The 27,370-nt window shown below is 38.7% G+C and overlaps 1 protein-coding gene across 1 annotated transcript in view; it reads right to left on the reverse strand.

The window, feature by feature from the left end:
• Positions 1–27,370, reverse strand: part of LOC145355917 (mediator of RNA polymerase II transcription subunit 13-like) — a 238,094-nt gene that overhangs the window by 32,782 nt on the left and 177,942 nt on the right. The window contains exons 8-17 of the mRNA XM_080208407.1: positions 25,888–26,047; positions 22,984–23,085; positions 18,281–19,012; positions 13,455–13,692; positions 9,662–9,764; positions 9,418–9,539; positions 6,762–6,855; positions 6,358–6,578; positions 5,949–6,154; positions 4,206–5,146 (exon numbers count right to left, since the gene is read on the reverse strand). Coding sequence (XP_080064533.1) covers positions 4,206–5,146; positions 5,949–6,154; positions 6,358–6,578; positions 6,762–6,855; positions 9,418–9,539; positions 9,662–9,764; positions 13,455–13,692; positions 18,281–19,012; positions 22,984–23,085; positions 25,888–26,047 — 2,919 coding nt within the window. The remainder of the gene's footprint in view (positions 1–4,205; positions 5,147–5,948; positions 6,155–6,357; positions 6,579–6,761; positions 6,856–9,417; positions 9,540–9,661; positions 9,765–13,454; positions 13,693–18,280; positions 19,013–22,983; positions 23,086–25,887; positions 26,048–27,370) is intronic.

A 27,370-nucleotide genomic window follows, 5' to 3' on the forward strand; every position in this document is an offset into this window, starting at 1 on the left:
TGAAGGAAAATGGAACTGAAGACTTGACCTAATTGAATGGCAAACCTGGTTCGAAAGGCTGAATGGCATACTCCTGCACCTATTTCCTACATTTTTATCTGACTGAGTTTTTAACCAGACTACTAAGTTCATAACTACTACTGAGCAATTTCACTCTGAAAATCTATTTTTTCCATATCAGGAATGTCAAATTTGTCCATTCCATGATTAAATTCAAAAATTGAACTTTGTTTTGAATTTCATGATATTCCAGCTTCGATTTTAATCCTGCACGTCTTGATTAACGTTGCCTGTTACTTCCTTTTTTTTGTTGATTATTTTCCCCACAGGCTGTGAACATTGCTAAATTTATTGCCAATCTTTAACTGCTCTCAAGAAGGTGGGAGTGAACTGTCTTCTTGAGCCACTGCAGCCTATGTGGTGTAGGTACATCCACAGTGCTGAAGGAGTTTCAGGGATTTGAACCGGCACTCAGCAACAGGGAATGAACACCGGTATAGTTCTAAGTCAGGATGGCATGTAACTTGGAGGGAGGAAACTTGCTGTTAGAACATGTTGCCCTCGTCCTTTGAAGGAGGTAGAAGTTGCAGATTTGGAAATTGTTGAAGGAACCTTGGTGAGTTGCTGCAATGTATCTTGTAAATGGTTTACACTGCTTCCATCAAAGCAGGACAAATCCAACCCAACCAATTACTGCCTCATTAATTTGCATCATCAGCAAAGTGATGGAACAGCACGTTCAAGTGGAATATAATTGCCAATAACCTCAATACCGCTCAGGACCATCAGATCCTGATCTTATTATAGCCTCAGTCCAAACATGGAAAATAGTCAGAAGTCCAACAGGTTTATTTGGTATCACAAGCTTTCGGAGCGCAATTCCTTCATCCAATGCCAGCACCTCCACATTAAATGTAGAAAAAAAGAGCTGCACTCAAGACAACAATCGGTCTTCTTCATTCCTATGTTTCTGTTGTAGAGAGAGTGCATGTTTAAGATTGTAAAAGGGGTGCCAATCAAGTGGGCTGCTCTGTCCTGGATGGTGTCAATCTGCTTGAATGTTGTCAGAGCTGCACTCATCCAGGCAAGTGAAGAGGATTCCATCACACTCCTTTCCTGGGTTTTGTAGGTGGTGGACAGGCTTGGGGGAGTTAGGTAGTAACTTAGTCGCTGCAGAATTCCTAGCCTCTGACTATTGATAGTGAGGAATTCAGCGATGGTCAAGTTATTGAATGTCAAGGAGAGGTTAGATTCTCTTTCGTTGGAGAAGATCATTGACTGGCATTTCAATGCACAAATATTACTTGCCATTTATCAGCGCAAGTCTGAATATTATCCAGGTCTTGTTGCATGTTAGCACGGACTGCTTCAGTAACTGAGCTGTAAGTGGTACTGAACACCGTGTTTCATCAGCAAACATCCCCACTTATTACTTTATAATAGAGGGAAGATCATTGACAAAGCAGCTGAAGGCAGTTGGATCTCAGACACTTTCCTAAAGAACGCCTGCAGTGGTGGCCCAGGACTGAAGTGATTAACCACCAACATCCATAATCATCTTACTTTGTGCTAGGCATGGCTCCAACCAGCGGAGAGTTTCCCAATTCCATTGACTCCAGTTTTGCTTTGGACACCTTGATGCTACATTTGGTCATATGCTGCCTTGATGTCAAGGCTAACAACCTTTCACCCCAACTTCTCAGTGCAGCTTTTTTGTCCACGTTTGGACCAAGGCTATAATAAAGTTAGGAACTGTGTGCCAGTGAAGTTATTGCTGACTAAGTGCCACTTGATAATGCTGCCAGTGACCCCTTTCAACACTTCTTCGCACAACAGTAGACTGATTGGGGTGGCAATTACGTGGGTTCCATTTGTCCTAGTTTGTGTGGACAGACATACCTAGGCAATTGGCCACATTGCTGGGTAGGTGCCAATGCTGCAGCTATGCTGGAACTGCTTGGCTAGGGACATGGCTAATTCTGAAGCACAAGTTTTCTGTACAGTTGCTGGAATGTTGTCAGGGCCCATAGCCTTTGCTAAGCCTTCAGCTGTTTCTTGCTGTCGTGTGAAGTAAATCAAATTGGTTGAGGACTGGAATTTGTAATGCTGGACACGTCGGGAGGCTGAGATGGCACTTTTGGCACTTCTGGCTGAAGACTGTCACTAATGTCTCAGCTGCCTGGCCTTTTGCTTTATGTTAGCCGCCCCCCCCCCCCCCCCCCCCCCTCCAGTCGGTCAGTAGTGGTGCTCCTGAGTCACGTTTGGTGATGGATATTGAAATTTCCCATGCATAGCATATTCTATATACCCTTGCCACCCTTTCTGCTTCCACCAAGTAATGTTCAACATAGAGGAATCCTAATTCATCAGTCGGGAATGGGAGTATTGAGTGATCAGCAGGAGTTTTCCTAATCTGAAGCCATGAGATTTTATGGGGTCCAGAATCAATGTTGCAGACTCCCAATGTTGAGGACTGCCCCATTGGTACAGGGCATACCCAGGGGTGGTAATGGTAGTGTCTGGGACAGTGCCTGTGAAGTCCAATTCTCAGAGTATGACTATTTCCCTTTCTGTTTCAGTCCCAATCATTAAAATATGGCTGACACGAACCAATCTATTATAGTAAAAGATTCAAAAGAACAAGCAGTTCACTTTAGTAAATGGAATTTCTCAAATTTTGGAATTTATTTCACTTATTAACTTGATCTGAAAGCTGCATCTCGCTGATTACGTTCTCTTGTACTAGCTTCCCGAGCTGCAGTCGAAGTGGTTATGATGTCCTCACAGTCCCACTGGACCCATATATCATAGATGTACTTTTTATAGCGCTCCAATTTTGAAACTCTCCCAACTTAACTGAACATTTGCTTTCTATTATGAACGACAGCACAATCACAGCCGGTGAAGCAGCTATAGACTATGGGTCAGTTCTAACTTTTCACCATCACTTACAGTTAACTACTATCACACTGTCGTGGGCTCAGAAGCTTCCAAATTTAACCTTTAACCTAAAATAGGAGCTCCCCTATTTTAATTCCAGTTGTTGCAAGATAAATCATGCAGATTAACAGAAGAAAGCAAAAATCCCAATAAATTCCTACTCAAACTCCAGTCTAGAGCAACAATCTAACCTAACAATTCTACCAAACAAGACCATCTATATTTCAAAAATTTAACTGAAGTTCATAATTAAATTTGCCTATTACCGGGCACCACTCCCAGTATAAGCACAAAATATCAATCCTAACTGTTAGGAATATGAAAATTGTACTTATCCATAACTTAGTCATTATGTAGTAACTCCCTGAAATAATTTGAGTATTTAAACAACTTAAACGTTCTTAATCAGCATTCACAATAACGTCAGCAGAGCTGAAATCTTGCTCTGTCAAGCTCATCGTGAGTCATATTTTTCACTTGTGTAAAATACTATCAACTACAAGTACTGTTTCAGAAGCTATTTAAACATTAAGGCTGAGAAAAAGGAGATAGTCCTTTAAGGGCAAAACTGGCACTGCAATCTTCTGACACTACCCTCCTCCCACCCCCCAGATCATCGGCAGCAGTGTAAACCCCCCAGTGATGAGTGCCTCATCATGAGCCCCTCTACAGCCACAACCCCCATCATAGCCCCATCCCCATAGCATTGCCTCTAACACTGTTATGGTGCCCAGTAGGCAACACCTGGCCATGCCTGATCACCCATCAACCGGTGCAGCGGGCTGGTAAGATCATACCCTGTGTGTATAACAATGCAGTGCACACCTCTAACATAGTCAACAACATTTTAGATGACACAGATTGATGATTTCAGGAGCTTGCTGTGTTGCATACTTAAGGTCAGAGTTAGGGGAAGCACCGAGTCAGGGTGAAGCCCACGAAAGAGTATTATTTAAAAGAGCAGGCAACTCCAAGGTATGATGCCATCCGAAGAATTTGTTCAATGATAGCACTGACCCAGGAAGTAACATAACACATGCAAGGCAACTGGAAACAAATAAGTTTAAAACCTGACCAAGCACTGAAAGACATTTTTCTCTCACAATGGTTCCATGCCTTGTGGAAGGAAACAGATTTTAACACAATTAACTTACAGGAAATTTAAAAATACCAACAATCGTAACCACAATTGATGGAAAGGAAGGGTCGATGACACTTTGATTATTTGATCAAGTTTCACATAATTGATGCAACAGAAAACATACCATTACTATTGGGCCATGGGTGTAAACTCCTGCTCCTAATTAGTGCTTCATCTATTCTTCCACCAGAAGGATTATCCACATACTGTCGACCCTGCTCCAGGGCATTGAAACACTCTGTGCAAGAATCGCTGCTATCCGCTCTCAGCTTGTCATAGTTCCAGTTTGCTGATTGAAGTGCTGATCTATCTAAGGAAATGTAGTCCAGAGAACTTAGAGAAGTGAAAGGTCCTGTACACTGGTCCTGTACAAGAAATATTAAGTTTGATGTTAGGTCCTGTAGCCTCTTTGACTCATCAAACCCTTGGGGAACTATAGAATTCCGACACAAAATCAATCGTCTTTCCGCAGCTTGACCAATTTCAGAGGTCCTTCCAAAAATATCAAATTCATCCTCAAGAAAGAGACCTGCATTATATCCAAGTCTGCGGTTTACAACGGCACTAAATCCACAGGTGCATCCAAACTGGGCTTCATTGGTTGGATCTGGGATGTATAAACCAACATCTGCCCCTTTGATATTCATATTACAAACACAGATACAGCAGCTATCAAAATTGCGATCCTTGAAGAAATTCATCACCGAATCTGACAAGATTAGCGTAACATACAAGCTATGCGCTTGTGGAATTGACTGTATGGTTGCTGGCTCCACTGAGTTCAACGGGCGTGTTGTCGAGGGTGTTGAAGCAGGAGAGCACAGATCAGCACTATCATATTTCACTGATCCTTGCCCACTGGCAGTGCCACCGCCGCGTGGAGTTCGTGGAGTTCTCGGTGTACGAGGTGTTGGGACAGAGAAGCGAGGGGTTGCTGGAGATGGCAATACACCAGCACCACTGTTGCTGGCAGGTGCAGTCGAACTTACTGCCAATGGTGTGCTCATTTGAGGAGTGCTCATCTGAATATAATCTTCCGTCAGACTCCCGACACTAGGCACATTGCTATAAAAAAAAAGAGCTAGTTTTAAAAAATATCTGCATTCTACAAGACAGTAACTGGAACTGACTATTGGCATGTGTTGTATGAGACTACTGAGTAGAAATGCATAGATATTATCAAAATTTCAAAAAAATTATTCAAAATGGTGCACTTAACAACCTCACTTTTAATGTTCAAAGTAATAAGAAAAAATAGCTAGTTTTACAAAAATATCTGCATACTATAAGGGAGTAACTGGAACTAGCTATTGGTATGTGTTGTATGAGACTACCAAGTAGATTTACATTACACAAATATCAAAAAAATTGTTAAATGCACCATTTTAAATAATCACACTTTTAAAGTTCAAAGTTGTAACTGGTCATTCTGCCCATGTCCAAGTTACTAAATATTGCAAGGTGCCTGACAATTCCAGCAATTATATTTTTAATATATATCTTTGATTATTTTTATTCCCGTGTCATCAGGTTAAATCACAACTGGATTTATGTACTAAAAACATAAGAAAATAAATATAAAAAGCATGAAATTTTACCACAATTATTTTCTGAGATGAACCAAAAATACTTTGACAAGCATATAAACAGGATTGCAAATAATTTCAATCATTAAAAAGCAAAAATTATCTTGTTACAAATCATACGTCACACACTTGTTGAGATAAGAGATTGTTCTTTCAAACTTTAAGCTTCCAAAATTAGAAATTTAAGTAGCACCTACCAGTTGCGTGTTCCGGATCCCAATGATTTTAAACACTAGATTCTAAGCATCATAAACCTGAGACAAATGCTTTTAAGTACTTACACATATCCATCCCGATTTAATGAAGCTGAAGGTGGTACAGGCAGTTGTTCGATTTTAGGAGGGATAGCCCATGATGGTCTGTATATGCAGGCATCTGGTATTTTCAGTGGAGCAAGGCATTGACTGGGCACTGCTTTTAGTGGTGCAAACATTGAAGACCCAACAAAAGCCTTGGCTTTTGGGGGTTTGTGTACGTAAGAGAAATCCTGTTAAGAGCATCAAAAAAAAAATTACTTTGGAAATATACTTCAAATAATCAAAGTATCACAGCATTTCAGGACTATTAAAAACATCTATCATAACTAATATTTTAATAGTGCTCTTTAAAATAAGAATACACAATGTTCTGAACATAATTCTTTTTCCACCAAATTGCCGTAATATTGAACATCTGTTTTCTTCTACTTGCCGTTATTTCTTCAGGCTTAGGACTGCCCAGTCGATCTTCCACCTGCATTTTGAATTCTGCGAACTGAGTTGCAGTCATGCTACCCACTGGATTCTCCACACTGTTCATCCCTGCAGGCATCTCAGAACTAACACCATCTTTGTAGCTCATTACTGGAGAAAATGCTGGATGCTGCTCTAGAGAAGGAGGGGTCGGGAACATTCTTTGCAGATCTGCAACAGCTGGATGAAAGCAAGTATGTCAATTTTTGACAACTCCACCCCGGCCACATTTAAAAATTACAGCATTTTATTTTGAACTACTTAAAAACAAACTCTATCCTTCTGAATATTCCAATTTCAACAGCTTAGAATATCCTTTAGATCAGATAATGAAAAGTGTTCATGAACATGATAAATACTTACTTGGAGGATAAGGCCCTGTTGTCTTCACATCTTTTCCAACAGCCCTGTCTTCTGATCCTGCATTTGCTTGCTTAGACCGTGTTGGGGAAGAAGTCTACAATAGACAGAAGTATTCTTTTAAATGAATCATGCTATATTTATCTCTGACAATATTCTGGGCTTAGTTTGAACCCAAACATAAGAATTTTGGGGCAAAAAAGTCAAATGTGCAATAACTGGAAAAAATGAATGCATTTTAGCAATATTTTTCCATAAGTACGTTCTCTGTGTGAGCGCACATATTGCAAAAGTTTAATATTACAATCTAAGTCATCTTATTTTTAGTTGAGGAAAAAAATTTAAAGCACAATTTTAACGTTCAACTTTTTTCCTTTTGCTATCAAAATTGAAATTTCAAGCTCTGTAGAAATGCAATTCACATGGAACAATAATTAGAAAATTGCTTAAACTTGTAGCTGATATTCACTGCAGATGATGCCTTTTTGCAAGGTAGCAGGTCCTATATTAATTTGCTGATTATTCTGAAGATATGTTTGAGAATTTGTTTTGTTACAGCAGCATTAGACAACACGCAGAGAGCTGGAGAAAGTTAGACTTGAAAACACATCAAATAGCAATGGCTACAAATCTAATGGGGAAATCGAAGCATCTGAGGCTAGCATTCTCATATACAAAATAACAACTGCAACATGGAGCTCCCCTCTTTCTTCATGAGTTGCAAAAGTGAAAAAACACTTGATTATTGCAACTAGTAATTAAGATTAAAGATTTTGTAGGTGTGTTACAGGTCAGCATTTATCACCTGTACGAATATGTTACAAGATTTACGTTTTAAACAACAGTACTCTTATTTACTTCTAAGTTTTCTAGGAATCTTCAAATGTGGATTTGATCCTTGCAGTATCCTTCAGTTAGAATATCAGCAGAGGTGGGTTTTGCCACCACATTTTTAATTTTCTTCTCTATAACGTAGCTCAGCAAATCAGTGATATGAAGCGAGGGAACGCTTCAGTGCAAAATAAATCCTGTGCATCCATGAACAAGAATCTTAGCTGCTTGCAGACAGTTGTGAAGGGTTACAGGTGTTTAAATAGGGACTCCACTTTCATTGAATATTTGCCCATTTCCTGTTGTCAATAGCTATTTCACAGCAACGACCTCAGGCTTTCTACGATCGAGCATCAGCACCGGCTGCTGGAACAACTTTCTGAAAGCCAGAAGCAGCACATGCAGTACAAATCCAAGTAAAATAAATGATCAAATGCTTATAAGGTGATGACATCAATAAAAAACTAAAAATTGAGCCTGTCGGGGGAAATTGAGAACTTTGCAGAGTAGAAAATCAAAAGTTAAAAATATAAGGCCATAGTCATAAAAGTTCGCAAGTTTCAGCTCAGCCAACATATTAAAGAAAACCTGTGCTTGGATATTTGAAACCTCATTAAAACAGTCCAGTGTAACATTTTACGAGATCAGGTTTAATTGCCTATTCAAAATTTGGATCAAAACTACTTGGTCAAAATGGGATACGCAAATAAATAAACAAAATTTAATGAGCATGTTAGTAATGGAATACTGGAATGAAAATAGTCCAACATATTAATTAGCTATTTACTTGCATTAAATTGAGAGACATTAATTAACATTGGTGCTTTAGTTTTTTAATTCAAATAACAATGAGCAAATCACTTTAGGCAAATGATCAGCCTTAAAATTTCAAAAGAAAATTATGAAACTTTTTTGGGAGACTAAGTAAAAGCAAAGTTTATGGCAGATTTCTACAATACTGTATTAACTTTTAGATTCATTCATATTCACAAGTAGCACTTAATTGTCAAGTATTTGGGAGCTCATCAAAACAACAGCAAAGACAGTATTCCATTTTCTTGGAACAGTGATCATCAGAGATTAATGATGGTTACATAAGCTCAGGAAGGCGAATGGGATGCTGGCCTTCACAGCGAGGGGGATTGAATATAAAAGTAGGGAGGTCTTGCTGCAGCTGTATAGGGCATTGGTGAGGCCGCAGCTGGAGTACTGTGTGCAGTTTTGGGCGCCGCACCAGCGCAAGGATATTTTGGCCTTGGAGGGAGTGCAGAGGAGGTTTACTAGGCTGATACCGGAGTTGAGGGGGTTGAGCTATGAGAAGAGGCTGAATAAACTAGGCTTGTACTCGTTAGAGTTTAGAAGAATGAGGGGAGATCTCATTGAGACGTATAAGATGATGAATGGGATGGATAGGATAGAGGTGGAGAGACTCTTTCCGCTCAAAAAAGACAGTAGGACTAGGGGGCACAGCCTCAAGATAAAGGGGAGGCGGTTTAGAACAGAGTTGAAGAGGAACTTCTTCACTCAAAGGGTGGTGAATCTCTGGAATTCTCTGCCCGTTAAAGTGGTGGAGGCTGCCTCGCTAAATATTTTTAAGAAGCGGGTTGATGGGTTCTTGATAAGAGAGGGGATTAAGGGTTATGGGGAGAGGGCGGGAAAGTGGAACTGAGCCACGACAGATCAGCCATGATCTTATTGAATGGCGGGGCAGGCTCGAAGGGCTAGATGGCCTACTCCTGCTCCTATTTCTTATGTTCTTATACCACAGGCAAATAATACTCAACATGATACTTCTAGTGTTGATTTTTGTAAATATAATTGCATTTACCCCATTTTCCTCATCATCAGAGTTGTCAAAAAGATTGTCCAGGTCATTCAAAGATACCACTAGGTCAGTCTCTCGTGTGAGGCTTGCAGGAACTGTTCGCCCTGTTGGAGATTGTCGTGTTTCTAAAGAAAAGAAAATGTTCAGCATTCTAAAACTCTATTTACATTGGCAAACAAAATAAGCTACTTTTTCTTTTTTTGATTGCATTAGTTACTCCTGAATGCTCTTCAATACGTTGGGATACCTGATTTTGGAGCAGTGCTAAAAATAGACATGGCATCTTTCCCGTCAGGCAACTGTGTAGCATGACTAGCTGGAGCTTCCCTAGTACCAAATCCATCTTCAAGCTGAAAGAGAGAACATCATACCCTGAAATATTTGAAGATTTGTTAACAACATATTTACATTAGATAAGTTTGATTCTCAGGTTCAGAAACCCCCAGCGCAAGCAAAAGAGGGGTGGGGGAGCACGCTTCAGTGAGAAGTGTGTGTGTGCGAGAGAGGAAAAGAAAGATGAGCATGGATGTGAGAGGAAAGAAAAGGAAGTGAACATGTCTGAGAAAGGGGGAGAGCTAGCAAGCAAGCACAAGTGAAAGTCTGATATGAGAATCCAGCTTTCTAGCAACACTCCTAATATTAAACAAATTTGTGAGCTAAAAAATCCATCACATCTCCCATTAAAATGGCAAAAAATGTTACTGAATGAGAACTTTAATTATTACCTATAAGAACCTGTACCTTGTACCTATAAGAAACTGAAAAGACTTATTAATGTTTCTGTATATTTGTACCTATTGTGCAAAAACAACCTTTTTTTGTGGTTTCACTCTTCAACGTAATAAAAATGATCATCAGAGTTTCTATCAGTACTTGAGTGGTCAAGAGGGGAAAAGATTAGGAAACCCTCATACACAGACTTGTTGAGATCACACCTGGGATATCTTATGCAGTTTTGACCTCCATACTAAAGGAGGATGTACTTGTCAAAGAGGAATTGCAATGGGAAGTTCACCAGGCTAATTCCTGGGATGGCAGGATTGCCTTATGAGGAGAGATTGAGGGCACTGGGTCTGCATTCTCTCAAGTTTTGAAGAATGAAAGATGTCATTGAAACTTACAAAATTCTGACAGGGTATTACATGACAGGTCTGATGCTTTCCCGCTAATAAGCGTAGACCAGAGGAGACAGTCTCAGAATAATAGGCAGTTCATTTATGACTGAGATAAGGAAGAATACGTTCACTCAGAAATTTGGAAATTTCTACACCAGAGGGCTTTGGAAGATCAAATCATTGATCAGCCAGCATAATTAAGATCCCCAAGCATCATAAACATTCTCTCTTCCAGCTTCTTCCGTCAGGAACAAGATACAAAAGTCTCAGGTCATGTATCAACTGACTCAGTAACAGTTTCTTCCCTGCTGCCATCAGACTTTTGAATGGACTTAGTGATCGCAATAAGTTGATCTTTCTCTACACCCGAGCTATGACTGTAAAACTATATTCTGCACTCTCTCATTTCCTTCTCTATGAACGATATGCTTTGTTTGTATAGCACGCAAGAAACAATACTTTTCACTCTATGTTAATACATGTGACAATAATAAATCAAATCAATAGATTTCTAGGTAGCAACATGAAGGGACATATGGACCGTGTAAAGTGTTGAGGCTGATGATCAACCATGATCTAACTAAATGATGGAGCAGACTTGATGGGCTGAATGGCCTACTCCTGTTCCAATGTCAACATACCTAATTTGATGACTCATTTTGAAGGTACATACATTTAACATTTCATTTCGCAATCTAAATGTCAAGATAAATAGGAACGCACCCAAGTTTGAGAGGTTAGTAAATAAAAAGTAATTCAAAGGATAATCCGTGTTTATTTAACAAGGTTGGAGTCATAATTAGAAAAACACTAAACAATGGGTGAACCTTTGGTACAGACAAGATGTCTACAGTTGCCTTTACAGGGAATCTGAATTGTTCATGTGGGTCCCAGAGCAAAGAAAGGATTGAAAGCAACAGATAACAATGGAAGATCTTAAAGAAGCCACATCATTTTCCTGATCATCAGACAGCTGAAATCTCTGTTTGGGACATTGGGGGACATCCCAGATGTGGCACAATTCCATGGGGAGAGATTAAAGAATTCACCCATTTTTGTTTTGTGTGTGTTTTCTCACAGAAAAGGTCAGCAAGGGAGTAATGATACATCTGAAGCGGTAACAACTAGAAAACAGGCACGAAAAGAAAAGCTGCTGCCAGGAACTGGGGACCACCAAGCAAGAGCAAAACCCATGATTGAGTTGAGATGCTTAAAGATAATTGGATGTTTGCTTTGGCTAAATGCAAGTGGAAGGACCCCCAATACATTTCCTTGCTCAGAGAATAGCAGGAATACTGAGGAGAATCAAAATGAATTCCTATGGTTCAGGCCCCAAGAGAAGTGAAGGAATGCTCAAGATCCTGTACGGCTTAGGGCAACTTTTGGGTGGACTAAAAACAGAACTAGTCTGTTGAAATTTTCAGCGTGAAAATCTAGACGTTCACAAAATCATATATAGCGCTCAATTAGCATTTGCTTTTTAAAATTCTTGTACAGTAAAAGTTTAATTATGGGACATTTCTTTCAAATCATAACTGGGAGCTCAAAATTCTTTTTAAAAGTTAACGGTTTTCCTTGAGCTGATAAAAGAAGTTTAATATAAGCCTTAGACCTCTTGCAATCTATCTGCAACCTTATTAAATGCCTTCTGAAAATCTACATACGTCTCTGATTTGCAAAATAAATTTTATCTTTTCAAAGAATTTTAGTAATTAATGAGGTATAATCTATTGATTCTGTAATACCCTGAAGATGCAATGGTCTTTAGATAAACAAAGAAAACTGCTCAAGTATTTTTTAAAAAGATGTCAGGTTAACTGGTCTATGATTTATGGTCTTCTAATTAGCACACAAATAATTAGCATGTGTATGCTAATTAGCCATACACGTTTATATGGATTATATTGTGATCAATATACAAGCCAATTTCATTGAAATATTGGGAAGCTTAATAGAAAACTTTAAATAGGGAGATGATTGCAATAATTACAATGGGGAGGAGGAGGAGTGCTGCTGCAGAGGTGGTGCAGAAAAGGCGCTTTCTCCATTCACGTGCATATTTGTAATTTGAGTGCAATCATGCCAATGATTTTTCTTGATACAATACTTCAATTGCTGTGGCCTATTTAAATTCCACAATAAACTTTTAAGTCAATCAATATTTGACCATAGTGAGGAACAGATTTTAGTTTGTTGTCTCAATAATAGGTTGGTAAAGACATAAAGCTTACACGTCAAACATTTCGATATTTTTATTACTGTCTTTCCACCAGCGTAAATTCCTCGTTAACGATGGAAAAAATATGGGCAAGTCAGAGACAACGAATAGCTCATACTTGGAGAATCGTTATCAGGGAAGGAGGTTTGGAACATGGAAAAGATTATGGTGTTATATTAGTTCTGAAGAATTGAAGTCAAAATAAGAACAGATGGTAATATTGTTGCTATTGATGTACTAAGTTTGCCAAAAAAAATCAGCGAAGTACAAAAGAAAGCAAATAAACTACTCCCATTAGATGCCAGGACATTCTGTGTAGAAATGCCTAAAATCACAACATGTTCCCAGATAGAACAGCAAACTAAAATAGAATTTTAGATAATCTTTAGATTCAATGTAACTTCCTCAAATTGGAAAAACAGGGATGAACCAATTTTTGAAAAAGAACATTAAAATGAGGGTTGTGAAAATTTTCATTTTTTGTTTCATATGCATAATACAGTAACATCACACAAAAAGCCAATTATTGCAGTGAAATAAGATTTTAAATCTTTTCAATGTTTAGAGCTATTCCCAATTACATTGTGGATATACTGGAGATACTGCCAGGAGTAATTTAATTTTCCATACGTTCCATCCTTTAGAAGGCATGAGCAGGTGTATCCAATTTGGGGGATGTGTGTTGTGTGGTGATTTTTTATTGTTACCTTGTTCTGTTGTGATTTCTTTGATGTATCTTTATCTGACCCAAGTTTTGACTTCTTAATAGAAGTAAAGCTGTATTCGATATCACCATCCACAAAAGTGTAAGGGTCATTAAGTTCTCCAGGACCTTCGCCATGCTGCTGCATAAGTCTAGTTGGATCCAGATAATTAATTTCCTGGATGTGTAACTGTATCCTTTCTTCTGAAACCTTGAATCGTTTGTGGGGTTGTGCTAAAAGTCTAAAAATGAAAACAAAATCACATAAAAACCAAAAAAATGCTTGAAATGAACAAGTCAGTCAACATCAATAAATAACATGAAGAACTTAGAAAAGATGTTAGAAAGGCAATTAGGAGGGTAAAGCAGAAATAAAAAATATTAAGAACTTTCATTTGTATAGTATCTTTTACATTCTAGAACTCTCAAGGTGATTCACTGAAGTACAATAAAACAAAATATGACAAGAATAACGCAAGGAGATGTTGGGTATGAGGATCAAAAGCTTAGCCAAAGAGATAGGTTTTATGGATTCCTTCAAGGAGGAAAATGGGGCAGAAAGTTGGAGATGCACAGGGAGGAAATTCTGGACCTTAGCAAGCAGCAGAGGGCACAGGCACTAACGGTAGAGCAATTAAAATTGGGAAAAGCCAAGAAGTCAGAATTGGAGGAGCGCAGGTTATCTCAGAGGGATGTTGGGATTGCAGACATAGGAAGAGACAAGGGCAGGGAGGGATTTCAAAACAAGGATGAGAATTTTAAAATCAAGACATCACTTGAGTAGGAGCTAACATACTTCAGTGAGCACAGGAACGTAAGAGCAATGGTACATGGGCTGCAGAGCTTTGGATGGCCCCAAGGTTATGGAAGGTGTAATATGGGAGCCAGCAGTACACTGGACAGCCAAGTGTAGAGATAACAAAGAAACAAATGAGGGTTTCACCAGAAGATAAACTGGACATGACAAAGTTGGGCGATGTTACGCAGGTTGAAATAGGCAGCTTTAGTGATGGCTCTAATGAGTTCAGAAGCATACCCAATGATCAAATGTGATATCAAGAACACACAGATTGCTGTCAGGGACAGAAATGGAGGCAGTAAGCTAAGGAAAGGAATTTGGAACAGTGACCAAAATCACTTACTTCAAAACAATGGCTTTATTCTTCCTGATATTTAATTGGGAAAAATTTCTGCTCATTACTGGATTTCAGATAAGCAGTCTGATAATTTACCGACAGTAGTGGAATGGCAAGAGGTGGTGAGGTAGAGCTCAGTGTTGTCACTGTGCATGTGAAAACTAAGCCAGTGCTTTCAAATAATGTCGCCAAGGGGCGGCATGTTGCTAAAGCATAGGCAGGAACTGAGGGAAGAATACCAGAGCTAATGGTGTTGGAGTGGGAAGAGAAGCATTTGCAGGTGATATTCTGCCTTGAATTAGACTGAGGAGACTGAATCAGATGAAATCAGTTTCACCCATTTACAGTCAAAGGCTGCAGACAGGTCGAGTTGATTGAGGGAAAATTTATCTTAGTCATAATCACATAGAGCATCATTTGTTATTTGGATAAAGAAGTGTTTTAGTACTGCGGTGGGCTGAAACTTAATTGGGAAGAATTCCAGGAAAGGCGGGCATGGATAGCAGGATGACAACATATTCAAAGAGACAGGACATTCATTTGCAAGATCAGTGGGGTCAAAGATTGGTCTTTTGGGTGCCAGGATGGGAAATTGAGTGGTTAACATTTTAGTGGGAATCAGGTCGAGGGAGCAAAAGGCCATCTCCGTGGATAAGATGAGCTCAGAGAGGGCATGAGAGAAAACAGGGGAGAAAACTACAGAATGCAAGTTCAGGGTTCTGGCTGTGGGCATTCTTAAAGAACATTTGATAGGTGAGGTGAAGGGAGGAAAGCAACAAAGGTAGCTAACTGCATAGTCTTGATCACTGCAATAAAAATGTCCTCAAATTCCTTGCACTTAGGGTTGGGATTGGGGAGGGGCGTTAAAAAGATGGTTATGCAATAAAGGATTGATATATCAATATAAAAATAGCTATGCATCTTAGAGAAAACTAAGTAAAAGGAGAATTTAAAAAGTAGACAGGGCTGGAAAAGGAGAAGCAAGATTAACAAGATAAACTGAAATGGCAGGAATGCTGAATTCAGTTTTCAATGAAAAGAAAATGACAACAGTAGAACTCAGGTGGAATATTACAACAGTTAAGATAAAGATTAGTCAAACTTTAGAAGAATACAGATGGATTGCAAAGATTCAAAGAGTCTAAAAGCTAAATAAAGGATGAAAAAGGCATGTACATCAACGTAAAAATTCAACAAAAAAAGAGAAAATTTAATTTTGAAAATGTATAGCATCAGTTCATTCATGGTCAACTTAATTATCTTTTGTATCACTTATACTCTTAGTTCTACCCAAATTACAGACCAATTAATTGCAAATGGAAAGGTTCTCTCAAAATGCTTTGGATTGGGAAGAGCTGGAGGGCAAGTCCAAAGATTGCGTTATGGGACAAATAAAGCCAGAGGCTAAACTAATAATCCAGAGGATGAGAGTTGAAATCACATCATGGCTGTTTGAGAATGAGTTCATTTTTGAAAAGACTTAGTTTCAGTAAAATGACCACGAAGCTTCAGACTGTCACAAAAAGCCAACACGTTTACCACTGTCCTTTAGAGAAGGAAACCTGTCACTCTTAGCTGGTCAAGACCCACACTAGTGTGGCTGGTGCTCCCTAAACTGATCTTGCCAGTCATTCAATCATACAAAATTGCTACCACCTTTCCAGAGCAACTAGGGATGGACAATAAATGCTGGGCCATGCCAGTGATGACTACTGCCCAAGAAATCGTATGTTAAAGTCAATAATGAATAAAAAAGACTGAGGTTGAAGTGATGATAGTCTCAGATTGACACTGGCACTGCATTCTAGCTCTAATGTGATGTTAAATGCCTGATACTCCAGAGTTCTGTACTTCAAATGTAATGCTGTGGATAGGCAAGAAATAAGCAGCTTCCCTTCACCCTGGATTATCATCTCTAACTATTCGGTAACTGACCAAAAAGAAATTATCAGGAGAATATTAGAAGTAGGTTAGATGCAGCAAAAATAATTTAGAAAATTTCAGACACTACTGAAGTGTAGGAAAAATGACAAGCCTAATTCTATACTAGCTCAGACATACTTTCAGCAAAATTCACAAGTCACTAAAACTATATCCCTTCTGTTCCTCCTGCTCCAAGAGCCTTTGGCCTAACTTGGTTTCTCAATAGCTCCAACTAAGACCAGTTAACTCAGCACAAACAGAAGTGAAATCGTAGGATCTTGATTTATACTGCATCAATATTTACTATCTTATCAAGTCTAAGTCCCTGACCCAGTCCTTTTAAACCAAACCTGAAGTCTCAGATTTCAATTTCAATGAAGAGTTACAATTGAAAAGCCTAAGACAATGATAAACATCACCCACATACCAACTGGTTCCTTCCCATTTTGTTTTTACGGGTCACTCCCCGCAAAGGTAAAAATGACATGCCCAAATAATGTAGCATTTTGCAACATCATTCATAGCAACCTTACCCCTTTGCTACTCTATTCCATGGGTGAATATATAATCCCATTTATTCCGAAATTCGCTTGCACTTAATTTCCAAGCAATCACTCTCCTTTTCTACTTTTGCCTCCGCTTTTACAAGTTTCTACTTTATTTTCAATCCTTTCTCTGCTTCACGTTTTCTACACAAGCGCATCATTTTGATCTCATTAATTTTCCCTGTTACAATCCCATAAAAGGTCAATTCAGCTTCTCTATCAATTTCTCTCATTCTCTGGATTCTTAGAATTCCTCTGAAATTCGTGGTATTTTCCCAGCAACACAACATTTGAAAAATAAAGGAAAACCATAACAGATTTTGTCTCCTCAAATTCACTTGAGAAAAGTTCAATACTAAAAAATCCTGATTAAAATGGAGCCTAAAAGCTCTATCCCAAGTTACCTGACAATCAAATCTGCATCTTATGAACAGTTTGCTGAAACAGATTTTGATTAGAATGCAAGTGTTTACTTGTTGATAATTGGTAGATTTGAATTTTTCAGGCGTTGTGCATAACAGTTTTGTATAAAAAGGTCTGCTATGCAATATCATTAAAGCTAGGTTTGGGGGCAAAAACAAAAGCATAGACACTGTTGGTACAATACCAAAACAGCTACATTAACAAGGACAGAGTCTGGAAAACTTTAGTTTTGCACCGTGTTTGGAATTATTTACAAAGTATTTCTTTTTAACTGTCAATTTGGATTCAGTTAGACAGCTGAGAAACTGGATGCTTCAACTGCTCTAGAGTGCAAATTAATATGCAACACAAAATACTGATATACAACATGTAAAGATATGTGGGTTAGGTGGGCTGTTCTTGCTAAAATACCCCATAGTATCGGGGGACTGGCTAGGGTAAATGCATGGGATTTTGGTTGGTGCAGACTCAATGCGCTGAATGGTGTCCTTCTGCACGAAAGGATTCTATGATTCTATGAACAGTCCTATTTGTCATTTTATCTAAATTATTCATTGTTTCAGTCACTGATCATTGGGCATTAATTTTTGTTCGGATTTAGATAAAGTAAGACTCATGTTTTAAGACTACAGCATATTTTGTTAAAATCTCATGTTTTAAATCTATAAACTCATACGTAATTATGGATTATTTCCATTTTAAAAATTCAAATCAGGTTTCAAAGGATCGCCATAAAATCTCAGATGCAATGAAGATACAAGTCAACCAAACATTAAATACAAATGGTCTTCCACAAATATTACCGTCTTAGTGCTGAACCATCTAGATTATCAATTTTGTTGTCACATCTGTCACAGTGCAGTTCTGGTGGCCTGAATTCTCCTTCTACGTGGGTTGGAGTCTTGTAACACTGCCATGAAATTTTGTCCGATGACTCCAAATTTTGTGCAGTGATACCATTGTATAGAGTCGTCTCGCTCACCTCCGGCACTGGTGGTAGTCTTTGTGATAAAAGCCCAGTCTTATCATCAAGGCTGGGGATTGCCTGAAGTTCTAGACCATTACTGTACAGCAATGGATTAATGGGCACAGGAGCTCCTTCCAAACCTTCTGCCTCTGGACCTCTTGGTTGGGGGCTGAGAGTTGGTGGAAGAGGAGAGATGGGAGAATGTGGAGAATCCATAGGATTCAAATTAAGTGGCTTGCTCTGGTTTCCTGGAGGTCCAGATGCTGGCTTGCCATACTTCCTGCTGCTGTGCATTTCTAAGGAATCAATACCAACCAATCCAAGCTTCTGTCCCGTGGGATCCTGTTCCATACAAAGCTCGTCGGTTAATGAGGGTCGGTGATGAAATGGAGTCATAGGTCGTTTCTGCTGCTTATCTCCCTTTTCCTGCTTCTCATTTGTTTTGTGCTTAGAAGAGGCAGATGATGGCAAGGAAGAAGTGGAAGGGAGCCCAGTATTAAAACCAGGCTGGGAGCTGGATGGAGGGCGGTTTGTGCCTGTTGCACTTCGTTGTTTTAGAAGCTTTTGCCTGAAAAATAACATTCAAAGGCTGTATTCAACAATAATGGAATTCTCAATGCATAGTTTCAAAAGTGACCCCAAGCAGCACCATGTCAGAATCAAGACGACAACAGTGATGGTAAATTTTGTATGACGTTAAACACCTTTTCCCAGTATTAAGGAAAGTGCTCACATTTACAGCACACAGCCCAGCCAAATTATTCAAATTGAAGATAGAAAACGCCAGAAAAATTCTGTGTTTGGTAGTACCTGCGCAGAGAGAAACAGTTAACATCTGAGTCCACTTGGCTCTTCTTCCAGAAATAAGAATTGAAAAATTAATTCTCTCTCTCTCTCTAAATATTTCTGTCAAACATGCATGTTTTCCCATCATTTCGTTTTATTTTCAGATTTCCAGCATCCACAGTATTATGCTTCTAATTATTCAAACTCTAATAACACCAAAACAAATTGAATAAAATCTGCTTTTTTGTGTTAATCCTATATCGATTTCAGCAGTGCAAAGTGGCTAAAGATGAAAATTGATTAGGATCAACAGCATGAACAACTGCAAAACACGAATGTTTTAATGAACATGCAAAATTTGACAGTGTGTCACATAAGAGGCCGGTGCATAAAAGCGTATGGAAATTGGAGGAAGTGTGTTAGCATGAATTGAAAACCAGCAATAGCAAACAAAGTTGGAATAAACGGGTCCCTTTCAGAGTGGATGTAACTAGTGGAGTACCACAGGGATCAGTTCTTGGCCCACAATCGTTCACTATTTACACTAATGACCTAGAAAAAGGAACAGAAAACAAGATTTCCAAATTTGCCAATAATAAGAAGATAGATGAAGGGCATGTTGCAATGAGGATATTGAGATTCTGCAACGTAATTTGTTAGGTTGGGTAATTAGGTGAAAACCTGGCAAATGGAGTTTAATGTGGGAAGGTGTGAGGTCATGCACTTTGATAGAAGGAATCAAATGGTAGATTACCTAAATGGAGAAAGACTGTGTATGTGTGAAGTACAGAGGGATCAAGGCATTCAAGTACACGAATCACAAAAAGTTGGCAGGTAGGCCCGATAAGTAGTTAAGGTGGCAAAAGGCATTTTGGCCTTTATTGTAAAAGGATTGGAGTTTAAAACTAGGGAGGTTTTGTTGCAATTCTACAGGGTGTTACTGAGGCCATACCTGGAATACTGCATATAGCTTTTGTTCCCTTAGTTAAAAAAAGGATATAACAACATTGGAGGCAGTCCAAAGGAGATTCACCAGGCGAATTCCTGGGATGAAAGGTTGTCCTATCAAGAGAGACTGAATAGTCTGAATCTGTATTCCTTGGAGTTTAGAAGAGTGAGGGATGACATTATTCAAACATACAAGATCGTGAGGGGCTTGACAGGGTAGATGATAAGATGTTTTCACTAATGAGAGTGTCCCGAACAAGGGGACATAGTGACAAGATAAAGGGCTGGTGAACAGAAATTTCTTCTTGCAGAGGGTGATTTTTTAAAATGCATTCATGGACATGCGCGTCCCTGGCTGGCCAGCATTTATTGTCTATCCCAAGTTGCCCTTAAGAATCTTGAATCGCTGCGGTCCATGTGCTGTGGGTTGACCCACAATGCCATTAGGGAGGGAATTACAAGATTTTGACCCAGCAACCGCAAAGGGACAACGACATATTTCCAAGTCAGGATGGTGACTGGTTTGGAGGGGAACTTCCTGGTGGTGGTGTTCCCATGCATTTGTTGCCCTTGTCCTTCTAGATGGAAGTGGTTATGGGTTTGGAAGATGCCAAAGGATCTTTGATGAATTGCTGCAGTGCATCATGTAGATAGTACACTCTGCTGCTAGTGAGCATCTGTTGTGGAGGGAGTAGATGTGGTGCCAATCTGAGATTCTCTACCCCGAAGGGTAATGGAGGCTGGATCATTAGAAGTATTTAAAGTTGATGTGGATAAATATTTGATAGATCAAAGAATAAAAGGCTATGAGGAAATGGCACAGACGAGGAATTGAGAACGTCATAGATTAGCTATGTATTGAATGGTAGGGTAGACTTGAAGGGCATGCTGGCCTGTTTATTTCTTGTGTTCTTGTGAAATATTTGTGCTTTTTTTCCAGACATTACTTAACACTCAATATGTGACCAAGTCCAGTCTCCACTGTCATATCAGCAGTATCGCAGCTAGTAGAAGAACTCTTGTCTCTGAGGCAGAAGACCACTGGAGTTGAATACCGCTCCAACACTTCAGCATAAAACAGTGCTGAGACTCCAAACGACAGTGAGGAACTGAAGCACTATTGGAAGTGCCATCTTTTTGAACATCAAACTGAGGTGCTGTCTACCTTCTGTGGTGGTTACTGAAGATTCCATGGCACTATTTTAAAAACGAGCAGGGGGGTTTTTCCTAATGTTCAAACCAATATTTAGCTTTTATTTAACACCATACAAACAGTTTATTTAATCATTATCATGTTGCCGTTTGTGGAAACTTGCTGCGCATAAACTGACTGCCTTGGTTTCTTATATTACAACAGTGCATTTCAAAAGTACTCAATTAGCTCCAGGGCACTTTGGGATATCCTGTAATTGTGAAATTACTATTTAATCCAAGGCTTCTTTTCTATTCACAAAAAAATGTGATTAAGTTTGGACCCAAGAGGGGAATTTGCCCAAGAACAAAATCACCCTACTATGAAGTCATTAGGTAAATCTTCATGCATTCTATTTTGTGCAAGGTGTTACTCAGGACAACATTTATTATTTGACAAGGGAAGCACCATGAGAACCTCCAAAAAGTACAACAGAAGCAGAGTAGCAATTTTAGAAGTAGCTCCAAGCTGCAACAGGTCAAAATGGGTATCAAGCAAAACTAAAGCAATATTTTGGGATAAATTTTATTTTGAAAGTTTATGGTATGCACAAATCTTCCAAAAATTGGTGAAATTCTTCCAGAAAGATTTGCAGAGCTTTCTTGAATACTGAATTATAGCAATTATCAGCTAGAGGATGGGAACATAATAACTAGAAAAATATTCATTTTTAGGACACCATTCTCAGCTGCTATCAGCAATGGAAGAGATGGCAAGGGATAATTGAGTATCAAGCCAAATAGAGGGTCACCTGACCAAACTCAGAACGCAGTAAGGCAAGATTCTTGAATGGATGGTGTCCTAAGGCACATGTAAGCAAACACTGGTTAGCATTACCAATGCCAATGATTTTTTTTTCAGAAAACGGTGACAGCAGAAATGAGGTTCCACTCTCACGTTACTGCTCACAACTTTTACCTTTTAACCTGGTCAGTTGATGGCTTGGCTAAACGATTAACTTGATAATTAACAACAGCCAATTTCATAGTGGATGCTGCTGGTTTAATAGTGGATTCTAGGTCAAGTCTAGTTGCCTTGGGTAGGCTAAAAATAAATTTCACAAGGGAATAAAGGACTCAATCTTCACAATGCTTATCTTGAGGCACAAATTCTGCAATAATTAACAGCTTAAGCACTTCAAAAGTTATCACCCAAAGGAAGAAATGAATTTGAATCTGGAGGTTGTCCAAGATCCAAACTCAATTACCTGGGATGGTGACTCTCTTGGTGTGCTGCTGCTTTCTCAAGCAGATTTGGGAATGGAAGTTTTAATTTTGCAGTGTGTGTCAGGATTGAGGGAAGGACGTGCAAGCTGGAGGACACAGAGAAAGAAGAGAGTGTAGGAGGGAAGTAGCAAGAAATCAGTTGTGCAATCAACCCTCATCTATCCAGTCAGAAGTTTCTACATGGTATCTTGGCTTCAGTGGGATGGGGGATGGTGGTGGCGGGTGGGTGGATGGTGGGGATGGATGGGTGGTATTGAATATACCATTACACACACTTGTTGCAAACCAGTGCACTACCACGTGATTAAGCATGGAAAAGTCAAATCATATCACCTACACAGGCAGAGCAATGCATGAAGCTTGTATGCTAAATAAGGAATATCCTACCTTGAACAGGAACAATTCACTCTTTGGCCAGGCTCCGTAAAATCCCAGGAAGCAGCATTGCTGGCCACCTCTTCCTCAGAGCTTTCACTAGTTGAATGCCTTCTTTAATACATGCGTATTAAAAAAAAGTCAGTGATACTGTTCACACCTCTTACAATATTCAATTTCACTATTCAACTCATTAACTCATGAAGGTTAAGTTTTGCTCATTGTGGCTGAATGTTTCCATTAAAACTGATTTTTTTTCTCTTGCTGTCTTATGACACATCGACAAGCTGCAGTTCTGCATCTATTCATTAACTTAACTTATTTTTAAAAAGTGAACAGAGCTGCCCAGGTAATGCATATTACAGAAGCTCAAGCGTGGATCAACCTTGATGGGTTTATGCAGTTTTCCTGGGAAATGACAACTGTTCACAGGCCAAAACGTTCCAAGAATACAGATTTTAACCTTTAAAAAAACTTGCAAAATAAGCAGATATCAGTTCACATTAGATTTAACTAAATGCAACATAGTCCCGTGAAAGTTGGTAAAGATAAAATGCAATGAACCAGAAAACCCTCAACTCCATTAGTTAACCATCTATTGTGTCAAGTTAACTTAATTCAGCTCTGTTTAACATGCCAGCTTGAGGTGTAGGGAAAAGAAACCTTTTCGTGCCTTTATCCAGCACAGTAGATGGAGCACTTCAGGTTGGAAGTATATGCATGCTTCTTGCCTGCAAGTTTGGAAGGTCAGGAAACCACATAGTACCTGGAAAATGGGCAGCACAAAACCAAATTTATGGGCCTTCAGGTTCAGTGGCAAGAGAAAATAACCTTTAGAGGAAATTATGGTCTTCCTTCAATATGGCTCTCAGTTAGAAATGGAAAAAAGGAAATGGGAAAGCATGTGAGAGAAAGAGGGAGCAAGGAAAGAAGCAAAATCAAATCAACTGGTTACAAACAAGGAAAAAGATTAAGGAATAAGCTGCTCACTTGGAATACAAAGGAAATGAGAGTAATATTAAACACAAAAAAAATTCATGTGGAAAATGAACAGGAAGATGTAGATTTAATGGAACTAAAAGTTTGGCTGCAAACAGTAGTGGAAAATAAAACACTAATATTTAAAGGAGGACAGAATAGAAAAGAAGGATTTGCACTGTTTGTAAAGGCAATGCATGTTGGAAAAGACTAATCTAAACAAAAACTGGTCCAGAGTCAGGCAATACTACAAGTAGGAGGAAAATTAAGCGTAAACTTGTAGACAGATCAAGGAAATGCGTAGAAATGCAACTACTGACCTCGGAAATACTAACTGTCCATTCAATCACTTAAGGTGATAGTGAACAAAGAAGAAGGAATGGCATTCCTAAAACGGCTTTAGGTTTCTTAAGGCTATATGGGATAGAAGACATGCTTCAGCTACACAAAGCCCTGGCTAGACTATACCTCTGTGCAATTCTGGTGTCACACCTTAGGAAGGATATACTAGTCTCAAAGCAAAAATAGCAAGAATGATGCTTGGACTCCAAGGTTTAAGCTACAAATAGAGCTCATACCATTAGGGTTAGATTTCTTGGATGGCTGAACAGACATGCGGTGCTGAATAGCCCACCTGTTCCTATTTTTCTAATTGTGAGGTGGGAGAAGCTGTAACAGCAAGTTAGTGGAAAATAAATCAATATTTACGTGGATACTTAACAAGTACATCCGATATGTGCTTATTGAAGAAGTTCAGGAGAAGGCAAGCCCTTAATTCATTAAAAGTGAGGCAAGAGATACAAGTATAGTATTAGATAGCTGAGCTGGAGGACAAATTTCCAAAAACAGGAAACAATCAAGAGGCCTTCCTCTGCACAAGAAACCAGTGGTTACAATGAGACACACAAATTGACAAAAATTTCAATTTTAATTTCTGAATTCTTATCCTTAGAATAGTCCGGAACCATATTTAGAATGGCTGGTTCGACGAATTTAAACATTAACTAGCACATCAAATTTGGAATTTTATCATAACCCAAATCTTCACCTAAGAAGCAAAACATATGAAGCAGGTTATAAAAGAATTAGTGAAATCAAAGAACTCATCCAAGGTCTGGCAGATGAAAACAAGTTCCTTTTTAGTTAGCCAAATATCTGAAAAGCACAGAACTACACCATTAATCTTAAAAGTTGTTAAACTCATTGATGTAGATACACGGGTAATTTCTGTTGGTCTAAAAGTGCATATTTTCACTCTGAAAGGATAGACTCTATTTCCCCAATTCGTGCAGGTTAAATAAAGGTCAGAAGCATAAAAACTTCGACATACCCAATAGGTGTATGGTATTTAGCTACTTCAAACTGCATAATATATCAGTGCTAAGTACAAGCAAGTTTTCCACTGCTTATCCAAGGTAGCACCACCCAATTATGTAAAGCATTGTTTCCTCTGCTTCTTGTTGTGTTCAGACATCTAGAATAGGGTTTTCCACCACCATGTCATGCTTTGCGGTAGTGACCCACCAGTGGCCAGCAACTGGATCTGCTGGTCCCACTGCTGTCAACAGATTTTCCCTGATGTTTGCAGCCAAGAGAAAGAGGGTGACTGTTAGCAGAGCTGAAAGGAAAATTTCAGCCCTGGTCTCAATTTGAAGATTATCTTTAAGAGCGACTGTAGGAAACTTGGGCTCAGTGATTTGAATGGAGACACATTCAAGTGGGGTGACTGACAGATGATCATAAAATAGAGGTGATCTTGGTGTATTAGGCACACAACTCAATAACACTGTAAATTCAACAAGCTTTCAAGCCCCCTATTTGATTTGCATCCTGATTGCACAAGCATCTGAGTGCAGATACATAGGAAATGCCACCTAAGTGGGATTGAGCACAACTAACATTCTACCATTCTGTCACAGAATGCTTATTTAAACTTACTTCAGTTGTGTTTTGTTCAAATTGCATTCTTTCCAGACTTTCTGAACCATCTGATTGGTTATTTTCTGAGGAATTTTACCAGAATGTTTTGGGCTTGATGCATTTACAGCTCCTTCCTGTCCACTCACATGACTGATGACAGTCTGTGCAATCCCATCACCTGCATTTCAAAAATAAAATGAAAGTATAGTGACATTATCCAAAACACAATCCTGGAAATGGACTTCAGTTAGTCTTTAACAGTTACTGTATAATGGCTTAACCAAAAAACACATCACACAGCTCAACACAAGATAATAAATATTTCCCTGATTGGAAACAGATAAATCTAAAAATAAATTAGAAGTGAAAACGGCCAACCTTCTCTGATTGCTGCTAAAATATATTTTGCTTTCGACACTCGAGAGCAAGTTTTCAATCAAGAAGATATTTTGCTCAGCTACTTAAACCCAAGGACATGGGTTGCAGCTTATTTAATGGAAGAAGATTTTTATTTCTTCTAACACACCATCACAAATATTAGGAGTTGGAAGAACATAGTTCTCGAGATAGATTCACACAATGAAAGACTTTAGCTACTTGGGTAATGAAAGTGTAATAATTTTACATGGTCAATATTTGCCACCCCTTGAAATAAACACTAACTAACCATGTTATTAAAAAAAAATCAACACATATTATATATTCCATAAAAGATTGTTGCAACTTTTGTTCAGCAGCAGAGGGAAGGTGATTTTTTTTAGGCATTCAATACAATAGTTGGAAAAAGTACGGGACCTTTGGCTTTTCCCCAGATTATGCTCGTCAAATAAATAATACATCTCTGCCTGTTAAAGACTATCACCTGCAATAATATTTACTCAATCATTGACCATATTATAACAAAATATTTTTGTCCAGTTATGAAAGTAGAATGTACTTTTGTTTCTTAGTATTACTCTTTTTTGAGCTTGAGACAATTATTCACTGATAACCAACATTATTCTGTTCAACCAGAATTTTATACAGCATTATATCCTGAAATTTTTTGTCTATAATTAACTTTGTCTAGAACTTCAGGAAAAAAACATTAGGTTCAATTTTGCTGACAGAGTTAACTAACGGTGCCTGCTGTTTAAATCAGTGGTGAGTATAGATCTTAGTGGTATGAATTTCACCTTCCAAAACATTAATTTCATTCAGCCGCCAGCTATCACAAGTCACTGGCATCCAGTAACAATTATAAAATCAGGCAGATTAAGCAGCCAATCTCATTGAAGCATTTGCTGACAGCAAACCAGGAAAATTACTGGCGGATTTTGTCATTCATTTTTCGTTATTTCACTGAAAGTGAAATAAAGACCTGGATATACATATGGGTTTAAGGTAGAAGCTAAAATCCCTTAAACGTCACAATATTTACAGAAAAGCTATCAAATTTTAATGATGAAACTGAGAAAAATTGGATTTTCGGGGCCAGAGAGGCTGGTCAGCAATAATGACA

This window comes from Carcharhinus amblyrhynchos, chromosome 20 (genome assembly GCF_965287045.1).
Source record: "Carcharhinus amblyrhynchos chromosome 20, sCarAmb.v2.hapA, whole genome shotgun sequence".
NCBI lineage: Eukaryota > Metazoa > Chordata > Chondrichthyes > Carcharhiniformes > Carcharhinidae > Carcharhinus > Carcharhinus amblyrhynchos.